This window comes from Erinaceus europaeus, chromosome 13 (assembly GCF_950295315.1).
Source record: "Erinaceus europaeus chromosome 13, mEriEur2.1, whole genome shotgun sequence".
NCBI classification, from domain to species: Eukaryota; Metazoa; Chordata; class Mammalia; order Eulipotyphla; family Erinaceidae; genus Erinaceus; species Erinaceus europaeus.
Window position 1 is genome coordinate 10,825,890 of NC_080174.1, and position 27,666 is coordinate 10,853,555.

Below are 27,666 nucleotides of genomic sequence, written 5' to 3' on the forward strand. Positions count from 1 at the left end.
CTTTACCAGCTATCCTTACCAAGTAAATAATCTCTGGCTTTCACATGGCAATGATAATGCAACCTGTCTGTGTTGCAGGGTTATTTTCCATGAGTGATTTAATAGTGATTATAAGACTACAGGGGTATAGTTTTATATCACAACCACCACCAAAGTTCTGCCCCACTGCCTACAGTATGTTGTATGGTTATTGAGAGAAGCCGAGGAGAGCCGCTATCAGTACCATGACTGACATTGTTATTAACAATAACAATTGAGAGCCGTCCAAAGAGAATGCTTGTTATTTAGGAAATGTGATTTCCTCAGCTTTTGCTGTTTTTGACTTATTGCCATGCTGTTGCTGTTTTTCCTCTTTTAGTCATTTAAGCACTTCAGAGTTCAGTATGAACTGAAAAGGAAACAGATTGAGCACTTAATTCAACCATTACACAGAGATGGTAAATTGACACTTGACCAAGCACTGGTAAAGCAATCCTGGGACAGAGTGTCCTCTAGGGTAAGTTTTTCTTCCATTAATTTCATGATACTTTTTATGTGATTTAGTCAAGAATATTTCCCATCATCCGTGTGAGCGCACCAGGCCTTGCTGCCTCGGCCTGAGATAGAGAAAGCCTAATTATGAGTCACTCTTTGCCCTTTTATCAAGCTTTTCCTTGGAAGTGCTTGGCTGAACAACTCTTTTCCTACCTTTCCTGTCTGGACCATCACATCACTGTTGACTAACTAGATCATAGATTAAATCCCAGATGGTCACTTGGGCTACTTCTTACCTCACACAGCTTAACTCTGAGTTGTTTGGTGCAAGAGTTGCCTTTTCCAAAAATGAAACGTGAACACCACTCCATATTCCATCAGCACATTTCATCAGATATTAATAATCTTCTTTATTCATGCTTAGTTTAATAGTCTTAAATTCCCACACATCTTGCCTGGTCTTTTATGAATCTGAAGGGAGACTGCAGCCTTGAAAGATAAAGACATCAAACTGCTGAAACTTCAGTCACCCCTGGAAATATTTGCCCTTGACTTCCCTACTTTCTTCATCTGATGATCTTTTTCCCCCATAAATTCTATGAGAGAATAGGGTTATCACTAAGCACCTCAAACCATTTCATCTGGCATTCCAGTTAGTGAGGGGATGGTATTAGAATGGCAGAAATGGAGAGATGACTAGAGAAGTATGTTGAGATTGAAATAATCCCTACTGCTCATCTCTCACCAGAGAGGTCTCTGTCCTAGTTTTTCTGGTCCTCTGCTGTGGGGAATGTGAAAGGATACACATTAGCTGGTTTTCACATGGCCGTGACAATGCAACCTGTCTGTTGAACATGTCCGCAGGCCCAATTCCTTCCCATTCAACTGGAGCCAAACTGAGAATTGATGGGTATTTTGCACTAGTTCCATGAGAAGAAAATCACTGAAGCTCCCAACAATACAACAATACCCTTCCATCTCTAGGTGATATATATATATATATTTGCTTCCAGAGTCGTCTCTGGGGCTCAATGCCTGCACTATGAATCCACTGCTCCTGGAGGCCTTTTTTTTTTCTTCCTATTTTGTTGCCCTTGTTGTTATTATCATTACTGTTGGACAGGACATAGTGAAATCGGGAGAGGAGGGAAAGACAGACACCTGCAGACTTGCTTCACTACTTGTGAAGTGACTCTCTGCATTTGGGGAGCTGGGGGCTGGAACCGGGATCCTAAGACCTCAGCATCACGTGTGCTTAACCTGCTGTGCTACTGCTGGCCCCCTCTCAGTGATAACTTCAAGTTTTCTTAAAATCCATTTGTAACTGGAATCTCCTCGCCACCCTCAGGGCCTCACAGTAAGGACATAGACGCTTCCTCACTTGATACAACGGAATTAGCATTATGAACTGGGAATTACATGTAGGCTTTACAGTCATGGCGGGGCGGTTGGCATATTGTCTTCTGTGTCCGTGATATCCCGTTTTTTGTACTCTTTGAATTTCAGCTCTTCGACTGGCACAGACAGCTTGATAAATCTCTTCCTGCACCTCTGGGCACCATAGGTGCCTGGTTATACAGAGCAGAAGTGGCTCTAAGAGAGGAGATAGCCATCCAACAGGTCCATGAGGATACAGCTAACACAATACAGCAGAAACTGGAACAGCATAAGGTACAGATTCTGATTGATGAGGCTCTCAGGATAACAGTCCCAGATGCGAGGAAGCAGCTCACCCCAATCCAGTACTTGTGATGTCCTGGTTTTTCCCAGGCACCCTCCTAACAGCTTCAGACATACCCGTTGGACCTTCTTAGGCTTCAGTCAGCTGCCCCCTCTCTTCTGTTTGTTAATGACAATGCCAGTGGAATTGTTAGTCTAACTTTGAGGATGGAGCCAGGGATAAGATCTAGGACCAGTGGTCAATCACACTATTATGCAAATATGTATTGTCTAGGAATTTGTCTTTTGAAAAAAAAATAGCATAGCAAAAGAAATAAAGATAACTACAGGTGAAAAAAATTACTAAAAAGCTCTTGGACAGTGCTAAGGGAACTAAATCCACTGGAATTGTCATTGACAAACGGAGGAGAGGGGACAGCTGACATTCTCTACTGTTGTGGATCCAAGTTGAGGGCAAGGTCCTGTGGGGGCCCACAAAAGGGTCTATTTTGTTGTTCCTGATAGAGATGACTGTAAACAATGGAGAGGGGGTTTATTTGAGGTCTAGACCCATCATGTTACATCTTCCGAAGGGAGGCTGGACAACATACTCTGTGCTACACCTGAGGAAGATGGGTCGATATTGGGGCAGCATGGAATGTTCCTACTCATGACCACAGAATGTGAGCTCAGATCGACAGGGATACAGAGGTCACAGAGGCTCCTAAGCTGAATATGAGCCCCAGATCACATCACATCGATGGGGATTACAGTGAACAATATTTATACACCTTTCCCATATTTGGGAGCTACTCTCTTCCCTGATCCAGCTTTCTTTTCCAGTGAGTGGTGGTGGTGGTGGTGGTGGGGATGAAGAACTCCCTAGAATCTGCTTTGTAGAGAAAAAATGACTTTGGAAATTGGTTCCATCTTTAGAATCACATATAAAATCTGGATCTGTGAATCCAGAGCTCTGTCTCCTAAAAGTTCAAGTCTCAGCATTTTTTTCTGTGGTTGACCCAGGTCAAGGTTTCTCAAAGACATAATCATATCCAGGTTGAACTCCCCAGAAGTTTAAATTAAAGAAAATCTAGCTAAATAACTCGCCAGGTATGGTGTTGCCTTTGCATAACCAGGACCCAGGTTTAAGCCCTGGAACTACGTAGGAGAGACTGACACCGCAGAAAACTTGCAGTGTTGTATTGTTGTGGTACCTCTCTCTACCTCTTTTCTTTTTTTTTTTGGGGGGGGGAGGCTGGGAATTAATTGAATCTGGATCTTCAGAGCCTTAGCATGACAATATTTATTTCATTTTGTTTATTCATCTAGCAGTTATTATTGTAGGATTACATGATTTAGTTCCATACAACCCCGAACAAAGAACTGTGTCCTCACCCTCCACCTCCCAAAGATAGCCACTATAGTTTACACTAGTCTTTTTAAAAACTTTTGTATTATCTTTATTTATGTATTGGATAGGACAGCCAGAAAGCAAGAGGGAAAGGGGTGATAGAGAGGGAAAGAGACAGAGAGACACCTGCAGCCCTGCTTTACCACTAGCAAAGCTTTCCCCCTGCAGGTGGGGACCAGGGCCTTGAACCTGGTCCTTGAGTGTAAACTATAATGTTTACACTCAACCAGGTGTGCCATCACCTGACCCCATTTACACTAGTCTTAGAAGCAGTTTGATTACTTCTAATTTTTTTTTGCAATTTCATATTTATTGGTTCTCTTTCTTGCTCTGTGTGTAGTTATCTAAATTAAAAAAAAAAAAAAAAAAAGAACTGGGAGCAGGGGAACCTCACATGCCCAGGAAAGTGAATAAAACAGGATTACACAAGTAATACTGTTTTTGATTTTTAAATCAAAACACTCTTCAGCTCTGGCTTATAGTGGAACTGGGGATTCAACCTGGGACCTCAGAGCCTCAAGCATGAAAGTTTTTTGCGTAACTATTACATTATCTCCCCCACCTACAGGTAATAACCATTTTAACCAATTAGCAATTCAGCATAAACTCTATTACATATGTTTTTCTTCATACAAAGCGTGTAACAGTGGAAACTTTTTTTTTTAATTTGGGGAAATGTTGACTGGCAAGACTGTGTCACAGCTTCACAGTTTCTGAAATAATTTTAACTGATGTGGATATTTCATCCAAACCGAATTACCTTGGGGTTCTAAATCACATGCAAAGTGCATATGGGCTCTGAGTTGTCTGTGCTTTGATATCCTACTAGGGGCTAAGGTGTGAGTAGGCCTAGATGACTTCTTAGTCATATGTGACATTTTTTAAAAATCTTACTGCGTGATCAGACATGCATTGTTTGAGAAACACTGTGTATGTGTCATTATAAAACAGTGAAATAAAAAAAAACAGTGATGTCAGGGGTCGGATAGTGGCACACCTGGTTAAGCACACATATTACAGTGCACAAGGACCTGGGTTCAAGCCCTTGGCCCCCACCTGTAGGGGGAAAGCTTCACGAGTGGTGAAACAGGGCTGCAGGTGTTTCTCTGTCTCTCTCCTTCTCTGTCTCCCCCTCTCAATTTCTCTCTGTCTCTATCAAGTAATAAATAAAGATAACAAAGAGAGAGAGAGAAAAAGAGAGAGAGACCACTTCAGTGCTATGATCTCTCTCTCTCTCTCTCTCTCTCAAAAATCAGTCAATCAATCAATAATATTTAAAACAGTGATGTCAGACTTAAATACTCTACCATAGTGAAGCTGTTCTGCAATATAAATTTGCTGCAGATTGATGTAACAGAGCTGTTAATTTATAGCTCATTCTAGGTTTAAAAAAACAGTAAAGATAAATTCGGGGAACATGATAAAGGCATAGTAGTAAGCAAATAACAGTACATGATAAAGAAAACCAGTTGAAGATACATTTCCTGAGTTCTGGAATTATCTTTTTACTGAGGAAGAGTTTGGTTTTTTGTTGTTGTTGTTGTTTTTTGCAAAGTCATCAAGGGAGATTGTTGTCAGCTACAAACTTGGGCTGGTAATGTAGCTCAGTTGGATAGGGTGCTGCTTGGTCATGTACGTGACCCAGGTTTGAGCCTGGACCCCACTGCATTGAAGGAAGAGTTGGTGCTGTGGCCTCTTTCACTCTCATTTTGTTTCTCTACCTTCTCTGTCTCTATATAGAAGTGATGTCGGGAACTGGGCAGTGGCACACTCGGTTAAGCATAGTACCAGGTGCAAGGACGCGGGTTTGAGCCCCTGCTCCTCACCTGCAAATGGTCTGCTTCACAAACAGTGAAGCAAGTCTGAAGGTGTCTGTCCCTCTCCCTTTCTATCTCCCTGTCCTCTTTCGATTTCTCCTTGTCTGATCTAATCAAAATTAGAAAGAAGAAGGGGGGGGAAAAAAAAAGGAAAAATTGGCTGCCAGTAATAGAGGATATGTTGGCACCAAGCCCTAGGGATAACTCTGGCAGCAAAATAAATAAGTATGTCAATTACAATTTGATTTGCATTCATTCAAAAATTTATTTAATGGGCGCATACAGTATGCTAAATTTTGAGGAAGTAAGAAATTCAAATGATGGTTGAGATCACTAAAACTCTTATCAGAAAGATCGGTCCATCTATGTGGTGTCATTATTCTGTGCTAGTATTTGGGCTCACTTGGAAGCAATAACTTAAACTACAGTATAGAACTCATTAGGATGTAACCAAACGTGTTTGGAAGTATCATCTTCCATCTCAGCTTAATAAAATGAGAACTAATGTTCAAAACCTCTGAAACATGCTGTTTATATCTAGAGTTTAAAAAATCCAGAATAACTAGTTTTCTATATTCCCTACATTTTTCCCGATTACTATACTTTATTTTATCATTTACTTTCTAGTTATTTAATATTGATTTATAAAATTACAAGTTAACAGGGGCATAATTCCACACCATTTCCACCACCAAAGTTCTAAATCCCCAGTCCCTCTATTGTGAAGTGCAGTACTTTTCCTAGGTTGTAAACTGTCTATATTTGTAGATCACTGCCCTTTTCTGGGGGGGTCCCCATCTTCTCTTCCTTTCCAAGTTACATAAATGGATTTCCACATCCAAATGTCCCTCTCTTTTCCCTCTTCTCTCTCCGGGTCTTGATGGAGTTGGATTTCAGAGCCCTCTGGTCATCTTCCCCTTACTATTTCTCCCCCACTGGGAGTATGGACCCAGATTCTTTTTGGGGTGCAGAAGGTGAGAGTTCTGGCCTTTGTAATTGTTTTTCTGCTGGACATGGACATTGAAAGGTCAGTCCATACTCCCCAGTCAGTCTTTGTCTGTCCCTAGTGGGGCAGGGCTCTGGAGAGGTAAGGTTCCAGGACACATTGGTGAGGTCTTCTGCCCAGTGAAGTCAGGATGGAATCATGCTAGCTGCAAGTTGGTGGCTGAAAGATGGCAAGATATAAAGCAGGACCAAATGGTTAATGAACAGGTACCAAAATGTATGAACAGAGCAAATGCATTCTCCACATTTTTTCATCATACCACTAATATTTTTTTACTTGAATACATAGAGTCTAAAAATTCATGTCATTTTTAAAAAAACACATTATCCCAAAGAGATCACTGAATGAATGGTTCCACCAGAGTTTTAAATTAAAGTTGTAGAAGGCCTAATATCTATGGGCTCATACTTATTCAGAAAATCAGGATCCACTGTTACTATCTTTTCTGTTTTCCTTGTCTCCTACTGTTTGGAATTCTAGAAAGATGCAATGATAGTTGTAACAGACTATCTAGTTGAGTTTCAATTTTCAGTCTTATGTATTTTATTTTGCTCAGCTCTTACATGTGAGGTATAAAATAAGCATTATTTTTTTTAAAAAAAATTATTTATTTATTCATGAGAAAGATAGGAGGAGAGAGAAAGAACCAGATATCAATCTGGTACATGTGCTGCCGGGGATTGAACTTAGGACCTCATGCTTGAGAGCCCAATGCTTTATCCACTGCGCCACCTCCCGGACCACAAAATAAGCATTATTATCAGAATTTTACAGATGAGTAAGCAAACTGTAGGGACAAAGAAGTCAAATGCCTTGTCTAAGGTCCTAACTGACAACCCATGTTGCTTTAATCACTGAGCTTAAAATGTGCCCGCAAGGGACTGCAGAGAAAGCAGAATGGCTACGGAAAGACTTCCATGCCTGAGCTTCTGAGGTTCTAGCTTCATTCCCCAGCACCGCCAGAGCTGAGCAATGCTCTGGCCTTTCCCTCCCTTTCATTTAAGTAAAATAAATAAACTACTTAAGAAAAACATTTGCATGTGCCTGCAAAGTTATTGCACACACTGCATGCAGAGAGATGTTGGTTATTAATTTCAACTAATAGAATAGCTTTGGCAAATTAATACTTTCTTTTTTATTAAATTTTTATATTTTTAATATTTTATTTTATTTATTTATTCCCTTTTGTTGCCCTTGTTTTTTTTTTTGTTGTAGGTATTATTGTTGTTGTCGTCGTTGTTGGATAGGACAGAAAGAAATGGAGAGAGGAGGGGAAGACAGAGAGGAGGAGAGAAAAATAGACACCTGCAGACCTGCTTCATCACCCGTGAAGCGACTCCCCTGCAGGTGGGGAGCCGGGGTTCGAACCGGTATCCTTATGCCGGTCCTTGTGCTTTGCGCCACGTGCGCTTAACCCGCTGCGCTTCAGCCCGACTCCCCCAAATTAATACTTTCATAAGTAAACTTGACCATATCATCAGATTCCACAAACTATCACCTATCCCTATTACACTTGTCAATCCAACCTAGATCATTTTATTTACTTTCTTAAGATCCTATTTCCTTGAGACGTTGGAGGTAGCACACCAGTTGAGATCACCTGTTACAACGTGCAAGAACCTGGGTTTAAGCGCACGGTCATGGTCCCTACCTGCAGGGGGAAAGCTTTGTGAGTAGTGAAGCTGTGCTACCTACAGGTGTCTCTCCTTGTCTCTCCCTTTCGACCTCCCCCTTGCATCTAGATTTCTCTCTGTATTCAATCAATCAATTAGTCAATAAAATATTTTTAAATGACCCTATATCTTCAATAACAGTGCATCCTTCAACTCGTAGTCACTTGGTCACCCATGAATGATATTTTTTTCAATTTCCTCATCTCTCAGTTTCTTAAACTCTTATCTTCCAGTGAGCCTCTCCTATCCCCTATGCTCTCACTCCAGGGGCGGTCTAGAACATTCCATCCCCCCTCCACAGTCTCTTCATCGAACATCTCACCATCTATCAAAATGTGTCACAACTTTTAAATCTTTTTTTTTTCCTTTCTGACCTATAGTCCATCTCTCCTGCCTTTTAATTATTTTTTCTCTTCATTGACCCTGAGTCCCTTTGTACTCCGCTTAAATTCAATACTCATTCATTAAATATCACCCTGTATACCCTAACCCCTTTGTCTGGGTCTGAACGGATCTTACTCTCCCAGCTATACCACATCCCTGGCTGAAATCAGTAAACTCTTGACTACTTTCTGTCCACACATCTAAAGCCAATTATGGCTGCAGAATAACACACCCACAGACACAAGATGACTAACCCCTGAACCCCGAAGGCTGCCTGGCACACCCCGGGCAATTCCTGATGCTCCGTTTCTGAGACATGTCATCTTTTTTTTTAATATTTATTTATTTATTCATTTCCCCTTTTTGTTGCTCTTGTTGTTTTATTGTTATAGTTATTATTGTTGTTGCCACTGATGTCATTGTTGTTGGATAGGACAGAGAGAAATGGAGAGAGGAGGGGAAGACAGAGATGGGGAGAGAAAGACACCTGCAGACCTGCTTCACTGCCTGTGAAGCGACTTCCCTGCAGGTGGGGAGTAGGGGGCTTGAACCGGGAGGGAGACATGTCATCTTTACCGTGTCTCTTTCAAATGTCCACACACTACCTCCTCCACTCTGAGCAGATGACGTTGCTTCCTATTTCTCTGAGAAAATAGAAGCAATCAGAAAAGAATTTCCGCAAGCTCCCACAACCACATCAATCCACCTACAGGCGTCTGCCCAAATACTCCATCTTCACTTCTGTTACTACGGATGAACCATCTGTGCTCCAAGTTGAGGCCAGCCCTCCACATGTAAACCAAACTCATCCTTTTTAAAATGCATCCAAAGACAATTCCTGTAACTCATGCATTCTTTTAAAAAAATTATTTTGTTAGTGATTTGATAATGATTGACAATGTTGTGAGCTAAGAGAGGTACAATTCCATATAATTCCCAGCACCAGAGTTCTGTATCTTCCTTATTCTTTTTGCTAGTCTGAGAAGATTCTTTTTTAAAAAAATTTTATTAGTGATTTAATATTGATGTACAAAATAATAGCTCAAAAATATATAGCTCAACAGGGGTACAATTTCACACCATTTCCACCAATCTGAATTCTGAATCTTTAGTCTTCTCACTGCAAGCCACTGTAATTTCCCTATGGTTATAATCATGGGCCAACCATCATCTCTGCAACTATCTGTCTACATTTGAAATTAAGTGCCCCTTTTCATTCCAGGTCCAGTCCTCTCTGCCCCTCCAAGACACTCATGACACCATTATTACCTCCATATGGCCCTCTCCTTTTCCTTCTCTCTCTCTGGGTGCTTATGGACCTGGAGGTCAGAGCCCTCACGTCTTTTTTTCTCCTATCACTTCTCCCCCACTGGGAGTCTGCGTCAAGGTTGTTTTGGGGGTGCAGAAGGTAGGAGTTCTGGTTTCTGTAATTGCTTCTCTTCTGGGCGTGGGTATTGACAGGTTGGTCCATACCCCTAGCCTGTCTCTGTCTTTCTCTAGTGGGCCAGAGCTCTGGAGAGGCGAGGGTCCAGGACACATTGGTGAGGTTGTCTGCCCAGAGAAATCAGGATGAAATCATGGTAGTGTCTGCACCTTGGTGTCTGAAAGGTGGCAGGACATAAAGTGAGACAAAATAGTTAGTGAACAGGAACCAAAAGATAGGAATAGAGCAGATTAGATTAGAGATCTTAGGGTAGAAGAAAGCTACGGAGTCCGTTTTAGGCATGTTCCTAGGGGCACACAGCTATGGTGGTTTTGCTAGACTGAAGTTGGATAAAAATATTATCTCTAACACATGTATTCTTCATTCTCTGCCCACCCCAGCAGACTTCCCCCATCTATATAAAGTGCACTATTCACTTTCATCATCTTACCAAAAGTCCTCTTTCTTTACCCACCCTCCCCTGTAGCTAGTTTTCCTCCTTTCTATTACAGTAAAGCTTTTTTTAAATTTCATATAATTTTTCTTTTTCTTTTTCAGAAAGAGAGGTAGCTAGAAAGACCAGAACACCGCTCCGTTCTATCTTACTCTCCTGGTTATACCACCTCCCTGGCTGAAGTCAACTAACTCTTGCCTAGTTTCTGTCCACATGCCTGCAGCCAATTATTGAACCAGGGACTGAACCAGGAGCCTCATGATCTCACATGAAAGTCTTGTCTGCAACCACTGTGTATCTCCCCAGCCCTACCGTAAAGCTCTTTGAAAGAGTTGTCTGTGTGCTCATTTTTTATTTGAGAGTTCTTTTCTCTCATTCTTTCCAGAACTCAGTCCAGTCAAGCTTTCCCCTGGCACTCATCTGCCAGGTTTGCCAGAGTTTTCACCATTCTTTAACTCAATAACAGATTCTCAGTCTATATTTTGCTGCCCCTAGGAAACACTGTTTGTTCAGTTGTCATTTCATTGTTGAAACACTTTCTTCATTTTGGTTTCCTAGTTCTTTCTCCCCTCTTCTAAATGTGCCTTTCTGGTCTTACCCTGTTTTTGTTTGTTTGTTTGTTTTTTGGTTATTAATGGTCTACAGTACAGTTGTTGCAAGTTTTCCTCATCTCACTAAGAGAGCTACTTACACAACATTCAGTCCCAAATTACTTCCATCTTCATGAGTCAGGGCCTGAAAGCTCTCTCACATACATCCCGAACCCACCCCTTTCCCTGTGCTCTTTCCCCAGAGTCATTTGCCTTCACACAATACACTGGATTCAGTCCAAGTTTCACTTTGTGTTTCCCCTTTCTGTTCTTATTTCTTAAGTTCTGCTTATGAATGAGAACATCCCATACTCATCATTTGTTGTTGCTATCATTTTCTGATGTATAACATTCTCACAGGAGTGAAGTGGTGTCTCATTGTTGTCTTAATTTGCATTTCTCTATCAATAACTTGGAGCATTTTTTTCCTTTATTGGGGAGGGGGTTAATGGTATACAGTCAATAGTAAAATACTGTAGTTTGTACATGTAAATGTGTAACATTTCTCAGTTTTCCACATAACAATACAGCCCCCTTTAGGTCCTCCTCTGTCATCATGTTCCAGGACCTGACCCCTCCCTCTCACCCCAGAGTCTTTTACTTTGAGGCAAATACATTAAACCTAGTCCAAGTTCTGCTTTGTGTTTCTTATTTGTCAACTTATATTATTATTATTGATTTAATAATGGTCGACAAGATTGTGTGATAAGAGGGGGTACAATTCATACAACGCCCACCACCAAAGTGCTATATTCCATGCCTTCCATTGGAAGCTTCCCTATTCTTTATCCCTCTGTTAGTATGGACCAAAGATCTCTATAGGGTGCAGACGGTGGGAGGTCTGGCTTCTGCTTCTCTGGTGGTCATGGGCATTGACAGGTCGATTCATAGCCCCAATCTGTGAAGAGACCTTCTTTACCCCATTGAATGTTTTTGGCCCCTTTGTCCTATATTAGTTTTATATGTGTGATGTCTTTTCTGGGCTTTCTGTTCTGCTCCATTGATTCAAATTCATTGATTCCATTTTTATTCCAGTACCATGCTGTGTTGATTACAGTTAGTCTTTGTTCTATATTTTGTTTTGTGGTTATCATGATCATTGTGTCTAATTTATAATATGTACAAGAATCTTTTTTAAGTTGGCCTTGGCTCACCAACATTAGATTGTATTGCTTGGTCTGTTTTGCTCTCCCTTTTCCTTTTTCCTTTTCCTCTCTCCCTTTTTTCCCTGTTGTGTTCCTGGTTCTATTATAGTACTGATCATCTCAATAAAAGTTGGAATTCCTTCGCTTCTTCTTTTCATGTGGGACTTCTCTCAGTGACTTTGTAAGGCATGTTTGGATGCATTCCTTCAATTTCTGGACATTTGAAAAGATGTTTACTTCTCTTTCATATTTGAAATACAATATGGCAGGATATAGTATTCATAGCTGGAATTTCTTATCTTTTAATACTTTAAATATGCCATTCCATACTCTCCTTGCCTCTAGGGTTTGTGATGAGAAATATGGTGAAAGAATGATGGTTCTGCCTCTAAATGTGGCTTTCTTCCTTTCCCTACAATCCTTCAATATTTCCCACTTATTCTTGGTTTTGTATAGTTTTACTATACTGTTTTTTTGTGTATTCCATTTGGGGTTTGGGAATTTAGGTATGCATTCAGTTTCTTGTATCTCTATGTTTTGAATATTGCTCAGGTGTGGAAATGTTTCTATTTTTTTTTTTTTTTAGAATATGTTATCTGCATTCCCTCTCTTCTATTCTGTCTCCCTCTCTTCTTCCTCATGGGTTCCAATAACTCTGACATTTGTCTTTCTTATGGGGTCTGCTATTTCATAATAAAGTGCTTTGTTTTTCCAAAACCCATTCTCTCAAACAGATTTAAATTCATAGAGTGAGCATGGCTTTATAAGTCTTGAGAGTCCTTCCCTTACTACTTTTCCATCCACTGATCATGCTTGCCTGCATCCAGTTGTGGCTAAGTGAGTTACTTAAGAATTCACAGTTGTAAATTGGCAAGCTTTTAGGAGATTTTTTAAAACAGTATTTTTATTGCTTTAACTCAGTCCTCAATCCTGCTAAACCCTTGCCATGCTGCTGAATGTTGGCTGGGATTTATTTTTCTAGCAGGTTGTGGGAACCTGAACTGACCAGAGGGCTTTAACTTCAGCCAGATTTTTTTTTTCCTTAAACACTAGTGAGTTTTTGTGGGCATTCTGTTGTCCTTGAGTTTGCAAGTCAACCATTCACACCCACTTTCTTGTCACTGGTAATTTGCTCAGCTGGGCAATTCCCAAATTGGTGTCAGCCATCACTAAGTACAGCTTCTTGAATTCAAGAATCTCATCCTCACTCCTTTCCCACCCACTAACCATACATGTCCGCACTCATCTGTGGCTTGGCAAATTTCTAGAGGAATCCAGGTGGTATTTTGTTGAGTTTTTAGGTGATTTCTCATAGCCTTCTCTACTTCATTAGGGGAGTGATATGAAGCAACTCCTACTCCATTGCCATGGCTCTGGAAGTCCCCTTTCTTCCTTTCTTTCTCCCACATTGCCAGGGCCTCATGCATCTGTGGTTACACTGCTTCTGAATGAAGTTTTTTTTTTTTTTCTCTGTCTCATTCTTTTTAGTTCAGTGTGTGTGTGTGTGTGTGTGTGTGTGTGTGTGTGTGTGTGTGTGTGTTTGTGGCAGCTGGGAATTTACCACTATACTCTTTCATTATCTGTAGAGCTTCCTCTGGTATCCTGATGCTCCCATATGGTCCTGCTGAATGACTCCATTTTTCACAATACTGCTTGGTTGAAATTTTTCACTTTTTTTGTTGCCCTTTTGTCATTGTTGGTTTTCTCTGCCATGGCCTAGCCATTTCTTCCCCTCTGTTTTCTTGCCAGAGAAATATCAGTACCACTTTTTAAAAATTTATTTGTCCATTTTATTTTTAAGGTGGAGAGGCAAACAGAGAGAAAGGCCAGAGTGCTTCTCAGCTCTAGCTTACGATTGCACTGGGGATTGAACGGTGACCACTAGACCTCCGACTTGAAAAATCTGTGTGCCATTGCTTTGATATTTCCTTGACCTGACAGGACTAGTCTTGACACTTATGTGTCAGAATATATATGAGTTTAGAGATAAAAAACTTAGAGTTAAAGGGACAAGTTTTTAAATATAAGAAACAGAGGGTCCGGGTGGTGGTGCACTTGGTTGAGTGCACGTTACAATGCACGAGAACCTGGGTTTGAGTTCCCAGTCCCCACCTGCAGGGGAAAAGCTTTGCAATGTGGCAGGTGTTTCTCTGTCTCTCTCTCCCTCTCTATTACCCCCCCCTTGATTTCTGACTGTCTCTATTCAATAAATAAGTAAAGATAATTTTAAAAATTAAATAAAAATAAAGAGACGTTTAAAAATATAAAATAAATAAAATATAAGAAATGGTTTTAATCAGAAAGTTAATTGTGGAAATAGCAAGATCTGGTTTGATTTTGAGTCTATTTTGAGGGCAAAGCAAAGAGAATTTTTAGTATTCACTAGGAATTGTAAAGAGTCATGTGTATACGGTGATTTCCAGACTGAAGCACTAGAAAAATGTACACTTCCTCTCTACTAAAATGAAAAGGTATAGGCTCTGAGGGAAAGATCAGAATTGGAGATTAGAGCAGGTGAGACTCTGTTGCATCTAAGTGAATATGTTGTGCAGGCGAGAAGAGACAGGAGCTTAGGGAACATGTGTAGGATGGATATAGGTGTTCGGAGTTATGGGCATATAGAAAAATTGCTTAAGAAAGTGCAGGCAGAGAGAAAGATCAAAAACTGAGCCTGTGGGAATCCAATATTAAGAGATCAAAGAGTAGAAGATGAATCAGCAAAGGTTTTTGAGAAAGAACAATCAATAAGGTAGTTAGGAATGCAGCTGGTGTGATAAGTTGTCAAAGGAATAGAGCTTAGAGAGACTTTTTATTAGAAAGATCACAGCCATCCTTTCTTTCTCTTTTTTTAAGTTTTTACTTATAAAATGGAAACACTGACAAGACCATAGGATAAGAGGGTTACAATTCCACACAGTTCCCGCCACTGGAACTCCATATCCCATTCCCTCCCCTGATAGCTTTCCTATTCTTTAACCTCCTGGGAGCATGGACCCAGGGTCATTATGGGGTGCAGAAAGTGGAAGGTCTGGCTTCTGTAATTGCTTCCCCATTGAACATGGGCATTGGCAGGTCGATCCATACTTCTAGCCCGCCTCTCTCTTTCCCTAGTGGAGCAGGACTCTGAGGAAGTAAGGCTCCAGGACATATTGGTGGTGTCGGCTGCCCAGGGAAGTCCAGTTGGTATCATGCTAGCATCTGGAACATGGTGGCTGATAAAAAGAGTTAAGATAGAAAGCTAAACAAATTGTTGATAAATCATGAACCTAAAGGCTGGAATATTGCAGGTGAAGATTCGGGGTCTCTGTTTTGAATATAACTAGTAGGCCTATTTTATATTCCAAAGGGCCCATGACTATACTATTTCTTTCCTGAGCCTGACCTCTGATATGCAGGTGGACCCAAGTTATTGTGTGGGGAGGTGATGTCATGGCTGGACAAAGGGCTGGAAAGCTGGGTTAAGGAAAAGAGTAGCTCCCAAGTATGGGAAAGGTGTATGAATATTGTTGACTGTAAACCCCATAGATCTGATCTGTGGCCCATAGTCAGCACAGGAGCCTGTATAACCTCTGCATCCCTGTATGTCTGAACTCACATTCCATAGGAACATTCCAGGCTACGCCAATTTCAGGACCCATCATCCTTGGGTGATAGTCTATCCAGTCTCCCTTCTGAGAATAGAACATTCCCTACCATTGTTGATCCACATGAGGGCCAGGTCCGATAGAGGGATCCATTATGTTGTTCCTGATGAAGATGACCAGTGACAGTAGTGAGAGGGATCTGTTAAAGGTCTAGGCCCATCATGTTTGTGTGAGAATCTCAGGACTCCCTGAATAGGATTCCAGGAGATGGGTTGGCCTGCTAGTGACCAAAGGGCCATCATTAAAGTGTGCCAGTCTCTTGCCCTTATTCAGCTTTTGTAGTCCTTACTTTGTCTGACAGGGTCAGCCTTGGAGTGATTGAGAGATGTGAGGCATCCTTTCTAAAGGCAGCTCAGTTGATTTCATCTCTCCCTTCCTCAGTCCCCACTGCCTTCCATCTACTCACAACAGAGCAGTCTCTGAAATCTTACAGGAGCTCTGAAGACTCACAGATTGTAGTCCTCTCTCTCCTCTCCCTACTCCCAAGCCCCAAACTGATAATCCAGTTGAGCCTGTTTTACCTGAGCCAACTGAAGAGGTGTGTTTAGAAACAACCCCATTGGGGCCAGGCAGTGGCACACCTGGTTGAGTGCACACATTATAGTGTGCAAGGACCCAGGTTCGAGCCCTTGGTCCCCACCTGCAGGAGGAAGCTTCACAAGTGTGGTGAAGCAGGGCGGCAGGTGTCTCTCTGTCAATTGCCCTCTCTATCTCCTCCTGCCCTCTTGATTTCTCTCTGTCTCTACCTAATATTAATAGATAAATGAATTAAAATACTTTAAAAAAAAGAAACAACACCATTGAAAAATGTGTAGGAGGTATGAGCAGAATCTTCTCCAAAGACATGATCCGAAGGGCTAACAAACATATGAAAAAATGCTCGGAGCCACAGATGATCAGGGAAACACAAATAAAAACAACACCACTCTATCTATCCCTGTGAGAATGTCACACATTAGAAAAGAATAGAAACACCAGCTACTGCAGAGGCTGTGTGTTTGGGGGAAGTGACTCTCCTACATTTGTGGTGGGAGTGTCTATTGGTCCAACCCCTATGGAAACAATCTCAAAACTCTAGAAATGGATCTGTTGTATGACCCAGCAATTCCTTTCCTAGAGATTTATCCAGGAAAGAAAAAAATGCCTATCTTAAAAGACCTGTGAACACCAATGTTCATAGCAGCACAGTTTGTAATAGCCCAAGCTTGGAAGCAACCCAGATGCCCAATGACAGATGAATGCATAAGGAAGTTATGGTACATATAAGCTGTGGAGTACTATGCAGATGTTAAAAAATAATAAGGTCATCTCCTTCACAATAGCGTGGTCAGAACTCAAAAGTTGAGATAAGTTAGAAAGAGAAAGACAAACAACAAATGATCTCACTTAGAGGCGAAACTTAAGAACAAAAAACAGTAAGGGAAAACATAAGGTGAAATTTGAACTGGGTATGGCCACAAATCAAAGGATTCTGGGGAAGGAGGAAAGAGACACAATGAAACACCTCATCACAGACCCCTGCAAGCGTCCACCCGGCTTTGACCTAGCACGTTATGATTGGGCCCTCCTCAATCGCTATCGAACAGGCCATGGCCAGTGCGCCACTATGTTCCATCGCTGGGGAGCCAGAGACGACCCGAACTGCCCCTACGGCTCCAGACAGACTATGACCCACATAGTCAACGACTGCCACCTCTCCAGATTCAAAGGAGGTCTCGAAACTTTACATCAGGCTCAACCTGACGCTGTTGACTGGCTACGGAAGAAGGGCAAACGCTAGAAGAAGAAGAAGAGACAGACATTAGAGGCCTGGTGTGTCTCCTAGACACCAATCAAAGGGAGATGAGAGGTTGTGCCTCTGTGCTAAAGACTAGACTGTAGGGGCAGGGGAGATAGCTTCATGGTTATGCAAACAGACTCTCATGCCTGAGGCTCCAAAGTCCCAGGTTCAACCCCCTCCCCCATACCACCATAAGCCAAGCTGAGTAGTGCTGTGGTAGTCTCTCTGTCTGTCTCTCTCTGCATCTGTCTCAAAAAAAAGACTAGACTGTAAACTATTAGACCTCCAACAATATAAAATAAAAATATCACAGTGATATAAATTTGTTCATTTCTCCCTGTATTTCTATAAAGTTTTACTTGATATATTTTGAAACTTCCTATGTATTTCAAATCCAGTGCAGTTTCCATTAAATTGAAAGCATCATCACTGAGCAATTAGTAGAGTGCTTTTTTTCCCCAACCAGAACTATTGCTAGAGCCCTGTGTCAGCACAATCCAATTCCACCTTTCCTGCTAACTTTTTTTTTTTTTTGATACATAGTAAGGGAGAGAGAGAGAGAGAGTGAGAGAATGAAAGACACTTGCAACATGCTCCACCATATGTGGATATTTCTCCTAGCAAGTGCAGCCGTGGGGCTCGAACCCAGGTTTTCAAGTACAGTAACACATGCAGCCTGTTGAGTGAGTCAGCACCTCTTCTCTGAATAATGTGTCATCATTTATGCTCTAAAATGTCTTCTGTTCCACATAGGTGCTCTTATATCAGCTTCTTTAGTTTATTTTTGCCTGGCCTGCTTGGTTTCCAGCCTATTCATTTCAGCATGTCCTTTGGTTAATGTTTAAGTTGGGTCTCTCACAAAAAGCAAGTGGTTCTATTTTGTTGCTAAAACAGTACCTGCCACATCCTTAGTGAATCTCTTTTCTGTGACTTTATTTGTTGTTTTATACTAGTGAATTTGGTTCTGCTATCTGATTCTTTTTATTTTTGCTTATTTTACTTTATTATTAGAGAGACACAAGGATAAACTGAGAGAGGAGGGGGAAATATATATATATATATGTATATATGTGTATATACATACATATATATATACACAGAGAGAGAGAGAGACCTGTAGACTTATCTCACCACTTGTAAAGCTTCCCTTCTGCAAGTGGGGACCAGAGGCTTGAACCCAGGTCCTTGTACCTGTGTGTGCCACCTCCAGCCTCCCCATTATCTGATTCTTTAATTTCCACCTACTATAATTCTCTTAAAAGAAAAAAGGGAGTGATGGCTGGGAGACGCCTCATTTTATAGGCTGCAGTCCTTGCACTATGTGTGACCCATGTTCAAGCCCTGGCACCGTACAGGAGATTGCTGTGACACAGGAGCAAGTGTTGCCTTTTTTTCTTTGTGCTCCTCTATGTGTATCTTTACCTAAATGAAAAAACATCCCAGAATTGTCTGGGAGGTAGTGCAATGGATAAAACATTGGACCCTCAAGCAAGAGATCTCGAGTTCAGTCAGTACCCAGCATTGCATATGTAAGAATGATGTTCTGGTTCTTTCTCTCTCACTGCCAACTCTCTCTTATTAATCAGTAATTTTCAAAGAGCAGTTTTTAAAATTTGATTTATCTTCTCTTCTCCCTATTCTACTTTTTCCTTTCTATTTATCTGCAAACATTTAACTGTAGTTGTGTAGTGTGACTGCCTTTGAAACTTTGTCACAGACACTTAACACTGAAATCCCATCAATACCTCACTGCTCTCTCTTCAAGAATAGAAGGAATGGGGGTGAGGCAGTAGTATAGCAGGTTAAGCACACACAGTACAAAGTGCAAGGACCTGCTTAAGGATCCCAGTTCAAGTCCCCATCTCCCCACCTGCAGAGGGGCCATTTCACAAGTGGTGAAGCAGATCTGCAGGTATTTATCTTTTTCTCCCTTTCTATCTTCCCCTCCTCTCTCAATTTCTCTCTCTCCTCTACCCAATAAAAATGGTTGCCAGGAACGGTGAATTCATAGTGTAGACACCAAGCCCCAGCAATTGCTAACACTGAAGGAAAAAAAAAATAGAAGGAATCAGAAGCTCTTTAAACATCCCATTTCACTCCCCGACTTATGAGCTGTTGTTGTCGAGTACTGAATCACTGGCATTTTTCTAACGCCATAAATATGTTGCTTCTGCTGGTTCTTACACATGGTGTGTGTGTTTTCTGTGTTCGGTCATATTTGCTTTGCCCTTTTTGTGCTCACTTTTGCTACCAGACAGACCACACTAGTCCTTGTTGAGGTCCTTCTGGCTGAACATAGGCATCTTGGTGCCCTCATCTTAGTCAAGTCCAAAGACTCAGTTTCCTAAAGCACAGCTTGCTGGGGACGATCATGTTTTCATGATGCCATTTGTGACCGATCTCTGATCCAGTTTGGAGTCATGTTTTACTGAGTGTGGGAGACTTGGACCCATCAGTAAATCAAACTGGTACCATGCTCATCATGCACTATTGGATAGTGACGATATGCCGGCTACATTTCTTTTACCATTTGTGTGTGTGTGTGTGTGTGTGTGTGTGTGTGTAATCAGGGTCAGGTGCATGCATGATTTCATTGCTCCAAGCCACATCTATTACTATTATTATTATTATTCAGATAGAGACAGAGAGTCAAAGCACCAAAGCTTCCTCCACTGACACAGTATCTCCATGTTATTGCAGGGTTTGTACCTGGGTCACATGCATAGCAGTGTAGGCACCTTACCTGCTGAGCTATGGCCTTGATATCATCCTCTGGCCTTGATATCATCCTAAGCCCCCCTCCCAATAAACTAGATGCTGAAAATGGTGGAATAGGGAAAGATTATAAGGGAGCTGGCTCAAGCTTTTGGAATCTCTCTTTTGGTGTATAATCTGTTCATATCCTCTTCTCATTTTTGGATGGACTCTGTGGGAGGGGAGAAGTTCAGGTCCTGGTACACGATGGTGGGGAGGGACCGAGGCTAGAGATTAGAGTGTTTTGGTGGAAAACTAAGACATTTTACACATGTACCAACAACTGTATTTACTGTTGACTAGAAGCTATTAATCCCCCAATAAAAAAAATTTAAAAAGAAAGGAGCTGAATGCCTCATATCCTTTAAGAAAGTCTTTCTTGCTCTTGCTATCTGAAAAAGTCAACCCAGAGCAGTGAAACTCCAGAGATAACTCTAGAAAAAAGGAATGGCGGGGACAGCGGTAGCGCAGCGGATTCAGCATGATGAGAAGCCTAAGGACCAGCGCAAGGATCCTGGTTCGAGCCCTCCAGCTCCCCACCTGCGGGGGCGGGGGGGGGGAGGGTGGTTGCTTTGCTAGTGTATCTGCAGTGTCTGCAAGTGTCTATCTTTTTTCTTCTCCTCTCTGTCTTCCCCTCCTCTCTCATTTTCTCTCTATCCTATCCAACAACAACAAAATAGGGGGAAAAATGGCCGCCAGAGGCAGTAGATTTATAGCGCAGAACTGAGCAGCCCAATGGATAATAACCCTGGAGGCAAGAAAAGACTGCAGGGGAACTACTGATTCCCAATACAACTGCAGATATACACCTCCCATATACAGTGCTGCATTCACTTATGTTCCCACATTACAGTTCAGTGCTTCTTCTTCTAGCGTTTGCCCTTCTTCCGTAGCCAGTCAACAGCGTCAGGTTGAGCCTGATGTAAAGTTTCGAGACCTCCTTTGAATCTGGAGAGGTGGCAGTCGCTGACTATGTGGGTCATAGTCTGTCTGTAGCCGCAGGGGCAGTTTGGGTCGTCTCTGGCTCCCCAGCGATGGAACATAGAGGCGCACCGGCCATGGCCTGTTCGATAGCGATTGAGGAGGGCAGTTCAGTGCTGATCATAATGGAGTCTCTCTGAGCTTGTCCTCTTGCACTAGGAAAAGTCTCTGTCAAGATCTTAAGCTAGAGGCATATGTATGGATGTTATAAGAAAGGGAATGAGTGACAGAAATGCTCATTCCAATGTTCTATCCTCCGAAGGGACAATGGACAACATACTTTATGCTACACCTGAGGAAGATGGGTCGATATTGGGGCAACTTGAAATGTTCCTACTCCTGACCACAGAATGTGAGCTCAGATATACAGGGATGCAGAGGTCACATAGGCTCCCAAGCTGAATATGGGCCCCAGACCAAATCAAATTGATGGGGTTTAGAGTCAACAGTATTTACACCCCTTTCCCATATTAGGGAGCTACTCTCTTCCCTGATCCAGCTTTCTGTTACTTTTCCAACCAGGACATCATCTCCCCAGACAATAACTTGGATCCACTTGCATATCAGATTTCAGGCTCAGGGAAAAAAAAACAAAAAGAAAAACAAAACTAGTATAGCCACAGGCCCTTTGGAATATAACTAAAATATACCTACTAGCTATCTACAAAATGGAGCCCCCCCCCCAACTCTTCATCTGCACTATTCCAGCCTTTAGGTCCATGATTGTTCAACAATTTGTTTGGCTTTATATGTTAACTCACTTTTCAGCCACCAGGTTCCAGATGTCAGCATGATGCCAACCAGATTTTCCTGGACAGACAACACCACCAATGTGTCCTGGAGCTCTGCTTTCCCCACCCTACTAGGGAAAGAGAGAGACATGTTTAGTGGGGAAGCAATTACAGAAGCCAGACCTTCCACCTTCTGCAACCCACAATGATCCTGGGTCCATACTCCCAGAGGGATAAAGAATAGGAAAGCTATCAGGGGAGGGAATAGGATAGGGAGTTCTGGTGGTGGGAATTGTGTGGAGTTGTATTCATCCCTCTTATCTTATGGTTTTGTCAGTGTTTCATTTTTATAAATAAAAAAAGAAATGCTCATTCCTCAGTCCTCCTGTGACCAAGCCTTCTTTGTACTAGAATACCTTTCCTGTGATTTGTGAATTCTAATGCAATTTCCTTAAATTAAAGCAAGTCAAAATGTGGTCACATACATTGTATGATCCTGAATTTCATTCATTTTTTTTTCCTCCAGGGTTATGCTGGGGCTCAAATCCACTGCTCCTGGTGGTCCCTTTTATTGGATAGGACAGAGTTATTGAGAGGGGGGTGGGAGATAGAAGAGAGAGACAGAGAGACTCCTGCTGTCCTGCTTCACCACTCATGAGGCATCCCCTCTGCAAGTGGGGAGCCAGGGACTCGGACCCAGATCCTTGAGCAGGTCCTTGCACTTAATACTATGTCTACTTAACTGGGTGCACCAGTGCCTGGGACTCACCCTGAATTTTTCTACAGTGTAAAATGTAACACCCCACAAAATTAAAAAATGTGAAAAACAGATGGTTTGCGTGATTTAATTTTATGATACTAGAAATTTCATCGCTCCTTTTGATTAGTTGTCTCTCTATGATTTTAGGGATTTTTTTTTTTAATTCTAGTTTTTCCAGTTAATCCACTAAACTCTGATGTGAGAGAAGCAGCAGTAATTTCAATGTATTCTTAGACCTGAATTTTCAGTGAATTCCAGTCTATTCTGCTATGGAGAAATGAACTAATTTCTAGAAAATATGATTATCGATCTCCTTGTACTTTTTTTCCCCTCTTCTTTTTTCTGAGAAATTATCTAGGAATTATAAAATACATTTAAGTCTTATTTATTTATTCCCTTTTGATGTCTTTGTTGTTTTATTGTTGTAGTATTGTTATTGTTGTTATTGATGTTGTCATTGTGGAGAGAGGAGGGGAAGACAGAGAGGGGAGAGAAAGATAGGCACCTGCAGACCTGCTTCACCGCTTGTGAAGTGACTCCCCTGCAGGTGGGGAGCTAGTGGCTCGAACTGGGATATTTACGCTGGTCCTTGCACTTATTTAGCTTAGGAGCCTATGTGACCTCTGCATGCCTGTAGATCTGAGCTCACATTCTGTGGTCATAAGTAGGAACGTTCCAAGCTGCCCCAATATCAGGACCCAACTTCCTCCGGTGTAGCATAGAGTATGTTGTCCAGCCTCCCTTCGGAGGATGGAACATTCTCAACCATTGTTGATCCAAGTTGAGGGCAAGGTCCTATGGGGGCCCACAAGGGGGTCTATTTTGTTGTTCCTGATAAAGATGACCGGTAACAATGGAGAGAGGGATTTATTTGAGGTCTAGGCCCATGTTGGCTGTTTGGGAACCTCAGGACTCCCTGAGGTAAAGAATCTTTTATAGTCATCACACTTGAACTTCCCACTGTGGTAGCAGTGGGACATTTCCTGTGCTGTTTGCAGTTTCCTCACCGTCAGGATCTTGCCATGATATATTGTAATATGATTGACTTACTCTAGATGGCAAGCAAATATCACTTTATGTTAGTCTTCCTGCTTTCAAAACCAAGTAACACTGGAAACTCGAATTTTTCACCTAAGAAAGGGTTAAGTGAATTGTGTTTAGTTCTAAGCTTTGAAAAGCCAACATATCCAGAATGGAAAAAAGAAGAAAGGGGGGATTTAAAAAAAAAAAAGACTTAGAAGTCATTGTGGCAGTAATTTTGCTTCCATTTGGACAATATGCCTTTAAAATATCCGAATGCATTGCTGTGCAAGTGGCATGTGTGTTTGAAAGGGGCCATAATTATTAGCTGCAGCCCATAACAGAGGGCCCTGTAGACGAGCCCCCCCAGGCTCCTCTACAAGGTAAATGCTTACAGAGGGCGCCCAGCTTTAGAGAGCCGTGGCAGCCCCATCAGTCTGCTGAATACATTGACTCATCTATGCAGGCTGAAAATTATGTTTTCAGCCTTCTGTGAGCATCTTTCCTCCTTTTTTTTTTTTAAATTGTATTTTAGGATCTGCTTCAGAACACAGATGCCCACAAGAGAGCATTCCATGAAATCTACCGGACTAGGTCTGTTAATGGAATCCCCGTGCCTCCCGAGCAATTAGAGGACATGGCTGAGAGGTAAGGCAATGCCTGACATTCAGTGAACCTGCTCAGTGGATACTCTTGCCATTTCTCATCCTTGCTGTGAATTGATTCTTTTGGGGGTATACTGAAGTCCCATCATATAGGCTAAGGATACCAGCATTCTCCTGCGCTATTAGTCGCAGAGAGTAAGTCTGAATATACCCATAGCCTGAAATATCACAGAATGGTTTCTCCAGGGTTGTATTTTTATTCAGTGCTGAAAGGAACATTATGTAATATTGCAAAAACCAGCTTACAAAAAAGAAACAGATGAGAGCTATGCTGGCAGGAGCAGAGAACTAAATCAAAGACTTTCCTCAAATCGTGGTTTGCCTTTAAAGCCAGAGCTGGGGAGGAGAATCAGATCTGCAGATAACGACAGATCAGGCAGAGTTGAGAAAACTTGGTTTTTGCCTTCTGCTTAATGCTGATGTGTAACAGGTTGAGTAAGCCTCACTGTCTTCCTATTCATTGCATTCTGTAAAATTATCCCTTTTTAATTTTTTTTTTTATTATTTCCAGGTTTCATTTTGTTTCCTCCACATCAGAGCTGCACTTAATGAAAATGGAATTTCTGGAATTAAAGTACCGTCTGCTCTCACTGCTGGTTCTTGCAGAGTCAAAGCTGAAGTCTTGGATTATCAAGTATGGGAGGAGAGAGTCCGTAGAGCTGCTTCTGCAAAACTATATTGTAAGTCTCCCCAGTACTTTGAGGGAAAAACTGGAGGGTGCTTGTATTTAGCATTGGAGACTTTTGCCAGTGTATTTTGTGCTGCTATTTCAGTCTTGCATGAAAGCATGTAGGTAACCCTTGTGTTAAATGGACTCGTAGGAGTTGATGAGTTTTTCAGAACCATCAGAAATGGGCATCTAGATTCTTTGGAAAGAGAGAAAGATTTTGATATCTTTGTCAGATTGAATCATTGTGACTGGTTATATTGCATTTAAAAAGTTATTATTATATTTCATATTTATAGCCTTGATGATCAGCTAACATCAAAACTGAATTTAAGTACTTCAAGTTCATCTTCATGTCTTCCAAGTCCCATCACAAGTAGCATAGAACAATTCTCAATTGTTCATTGGGGGACCATCTAGTTTTTTGTTTTGTTTTGTTTTTATTTTTTTATATTTATTAATTTTCCCTTTTGTTGCCCTTGTTTTTTATTGTTGTTGTAGTTATATTGTTGTTGTCACTGACGTTGTCATTGTTAGATAGGACAGAGAGAAATGGAGAGAGGAGGGGAAGACAGAAAGGGAGAGAGAAAGACAGACACCTGCAGACCTGCTTCATCGCCTGTGAAGGGACCTGCCCTGCAGGTGGGGAGCCGGGAGCTTGAACTGGGATCCTTACACTGGCCCTTGTGCTTTGTGTCACATGCACTTAACCCACTGCGCTACTGCCCCGACTCCTGACCATCTAGTTTTTAAGATTAGGTTCAGCAGGCTTTTTTAATGGTTATTCCCTAATTTCATTGTGTGTGTGTGTGTGTGTGTGTGTGTGTGTGTGTGTGTGTGTGTGTGTGCAGCAAAAGTTCTCCCTATGCCAACTTAATTTTTAAAGATAATCTCATATTTTGAGCTATTAGTATAGATAACTTTACATCTACATTGGAGTCTTGCGCTAATAAAGGAATTAGGTTTTACTATTACTAGCAGTTCCTATTCACATGCAACTAGAGAATTCAATGCAATTTTCTTCACTTAAACCAAGACAGTTTAGTAGATACACAAATTTTCTGGCAGAATTAATGTTAATAAGGCATATCTTTCCTATCCTGTTTACATATTTTGATCACAAATTCATTTTTTTAATTTGATCATAAATTTTAAATAAAAAATTAACCCATTAAAATGCCAATTAATCAATTGAAAATCCAAACAGAGTAATCAGAATGGACTTGCAACTAATGCAACTGAGTACTTGCAAGAACTGTATTTTCACTGAAACATCCTACAGCCATAATTATTTTCATATCATCTTCTAAGTGGCAAACAACATGTATTTTATTAAAAGAGGTAGAGCTGCCAAGTTCACAATAAAATCTTGCTCAAGATTTCCTACAGTTTGCCTCATAAACTTTTTATTCAATGCTATGAAATCTGCTATAACTTTTCATTCAACTTTAATTATGTTTACAAAGTAGTGAAAACTCCTGTTTTTTTAAGTTCAAGCAATCACGTTGCCCCTTTAACTATCAGATACAGATGAGGCATTTATATTTTCTGGTTGAGTCATGTCAGATGAGACACTTTGAGCTCAGTAGGTACTTGTGCAGGATCCATGTTGGTCCCTGCTATTTAGGGACAGCCAATCAGAGCTGAAAGGCCTAATGGGACTTATTCCTGCACCTTAATGTTCTGACACAGTGTGAGCAATTCTCTGAACTTCCCAAACAAAAGTTATGCATGTAGAGTTGCTATCATTTTTTTTTAAATCAGAGCTTCTGTCTACTGCACTAGAAATTCACTAAGCTAATTTAAAATTGGTTGGTGATTCTTAGGATTATTTGTTAAACTAATCATATTAATTGTATTCTCTAGTCAAAGATAGTGAAGACTTTTTTTTTTCATGAAGAATTTTAAAGAACTTTTGGTGTTTATTATCTATGGAGTCTTGAGTACTTTTCTCAGTGCCAAGTTTTTGTTTTTACGTATATTATCTTCCATTCCAGTGATGAGCCTATGAGCCAGGTATTGTCACACCATTTGATCGAGGGGCAAGGAAAGGGAGGAAGACTATGAGTATTCAAATCATCTACACAGTCAGCAAGGAGAGTCAGAATTTGAATCTACATATTTTATATTGAAGAAAAATAGTTCTTTTAAAAATTCTTTTAAACTAAATTTCAGGGGCCAGGTGGTGGGGTACCTGGTTGAAACACGTGTTACAGTGTGCAAAGACCTGTCTTCAGGCCCTGCTCTCTACTTGCAGGGGGAAAGCTTCACAGTAGTGAAGCACTGTTACAGGTGTCTCTTTTCTCCTTCCCTATCTTCCCTTACCCCCTTGATTTCTCTCTATCTTTACCCAACATATAAATAAAATATTTTCATTGCTTTTCAAAATTATTCTTGTTATCTTTATTTATTTGATAGACAGCCAGAAATTGAGAGGAAGAGGGTTATAGAGGAAGAGAGACAGAGAGACACCTGCGGTACTACTTCATCACTCATGAAGCTTCCCTCCTGCAGGTAGAGGCTGAGGGATTGAACCCAGGCCCTTCTGTACTATAAGGTCCATGTGCTCTCAACCAGGTGCACAACCAATCAGCCCCTCAAAATTCTTTTTGATTTAAAAGACCAGAT

At 41.2% G+C, this 27,666-nt stretch overlaps 1 protein-coding gene across 2 annotated transcripts in view; it reads left to right on the forward strand.

Moving 5' to 3' along the window:
* The window catches only part of SYNE1 (spectrin repeat containing nuclear envelope protein 1), a 606,430-nt gene that overhangs the window by 136,401 nt on the left and 442,363 nt on the right, over positions 1–27,666 (forward strand). The window contains exons 13-16 of one of the 2 annotated variants that reach the window (XM_060205315.1): positions 359–496; positions 1,981–2,145; positions 24,242–24,354; positions 24,883–25,051. In XM_060205315.1, the coding sequence (XP_060061298.1) occupies positions 359–496; positions 1,981–2,145; positions 24,242–24,354; positions 24,883–25,051 (585 nt within the window). Of the gene's footprint in view, positions 1–358; positions 497–1,980; positions 2,146–24,241; positions 24,355–24,732; positions 24,802–24,882; positions 25,052–27,666 lie in introns of those variants that run through there. The other variant, XM_060205316.1, reaches the window with a different exon arrangement.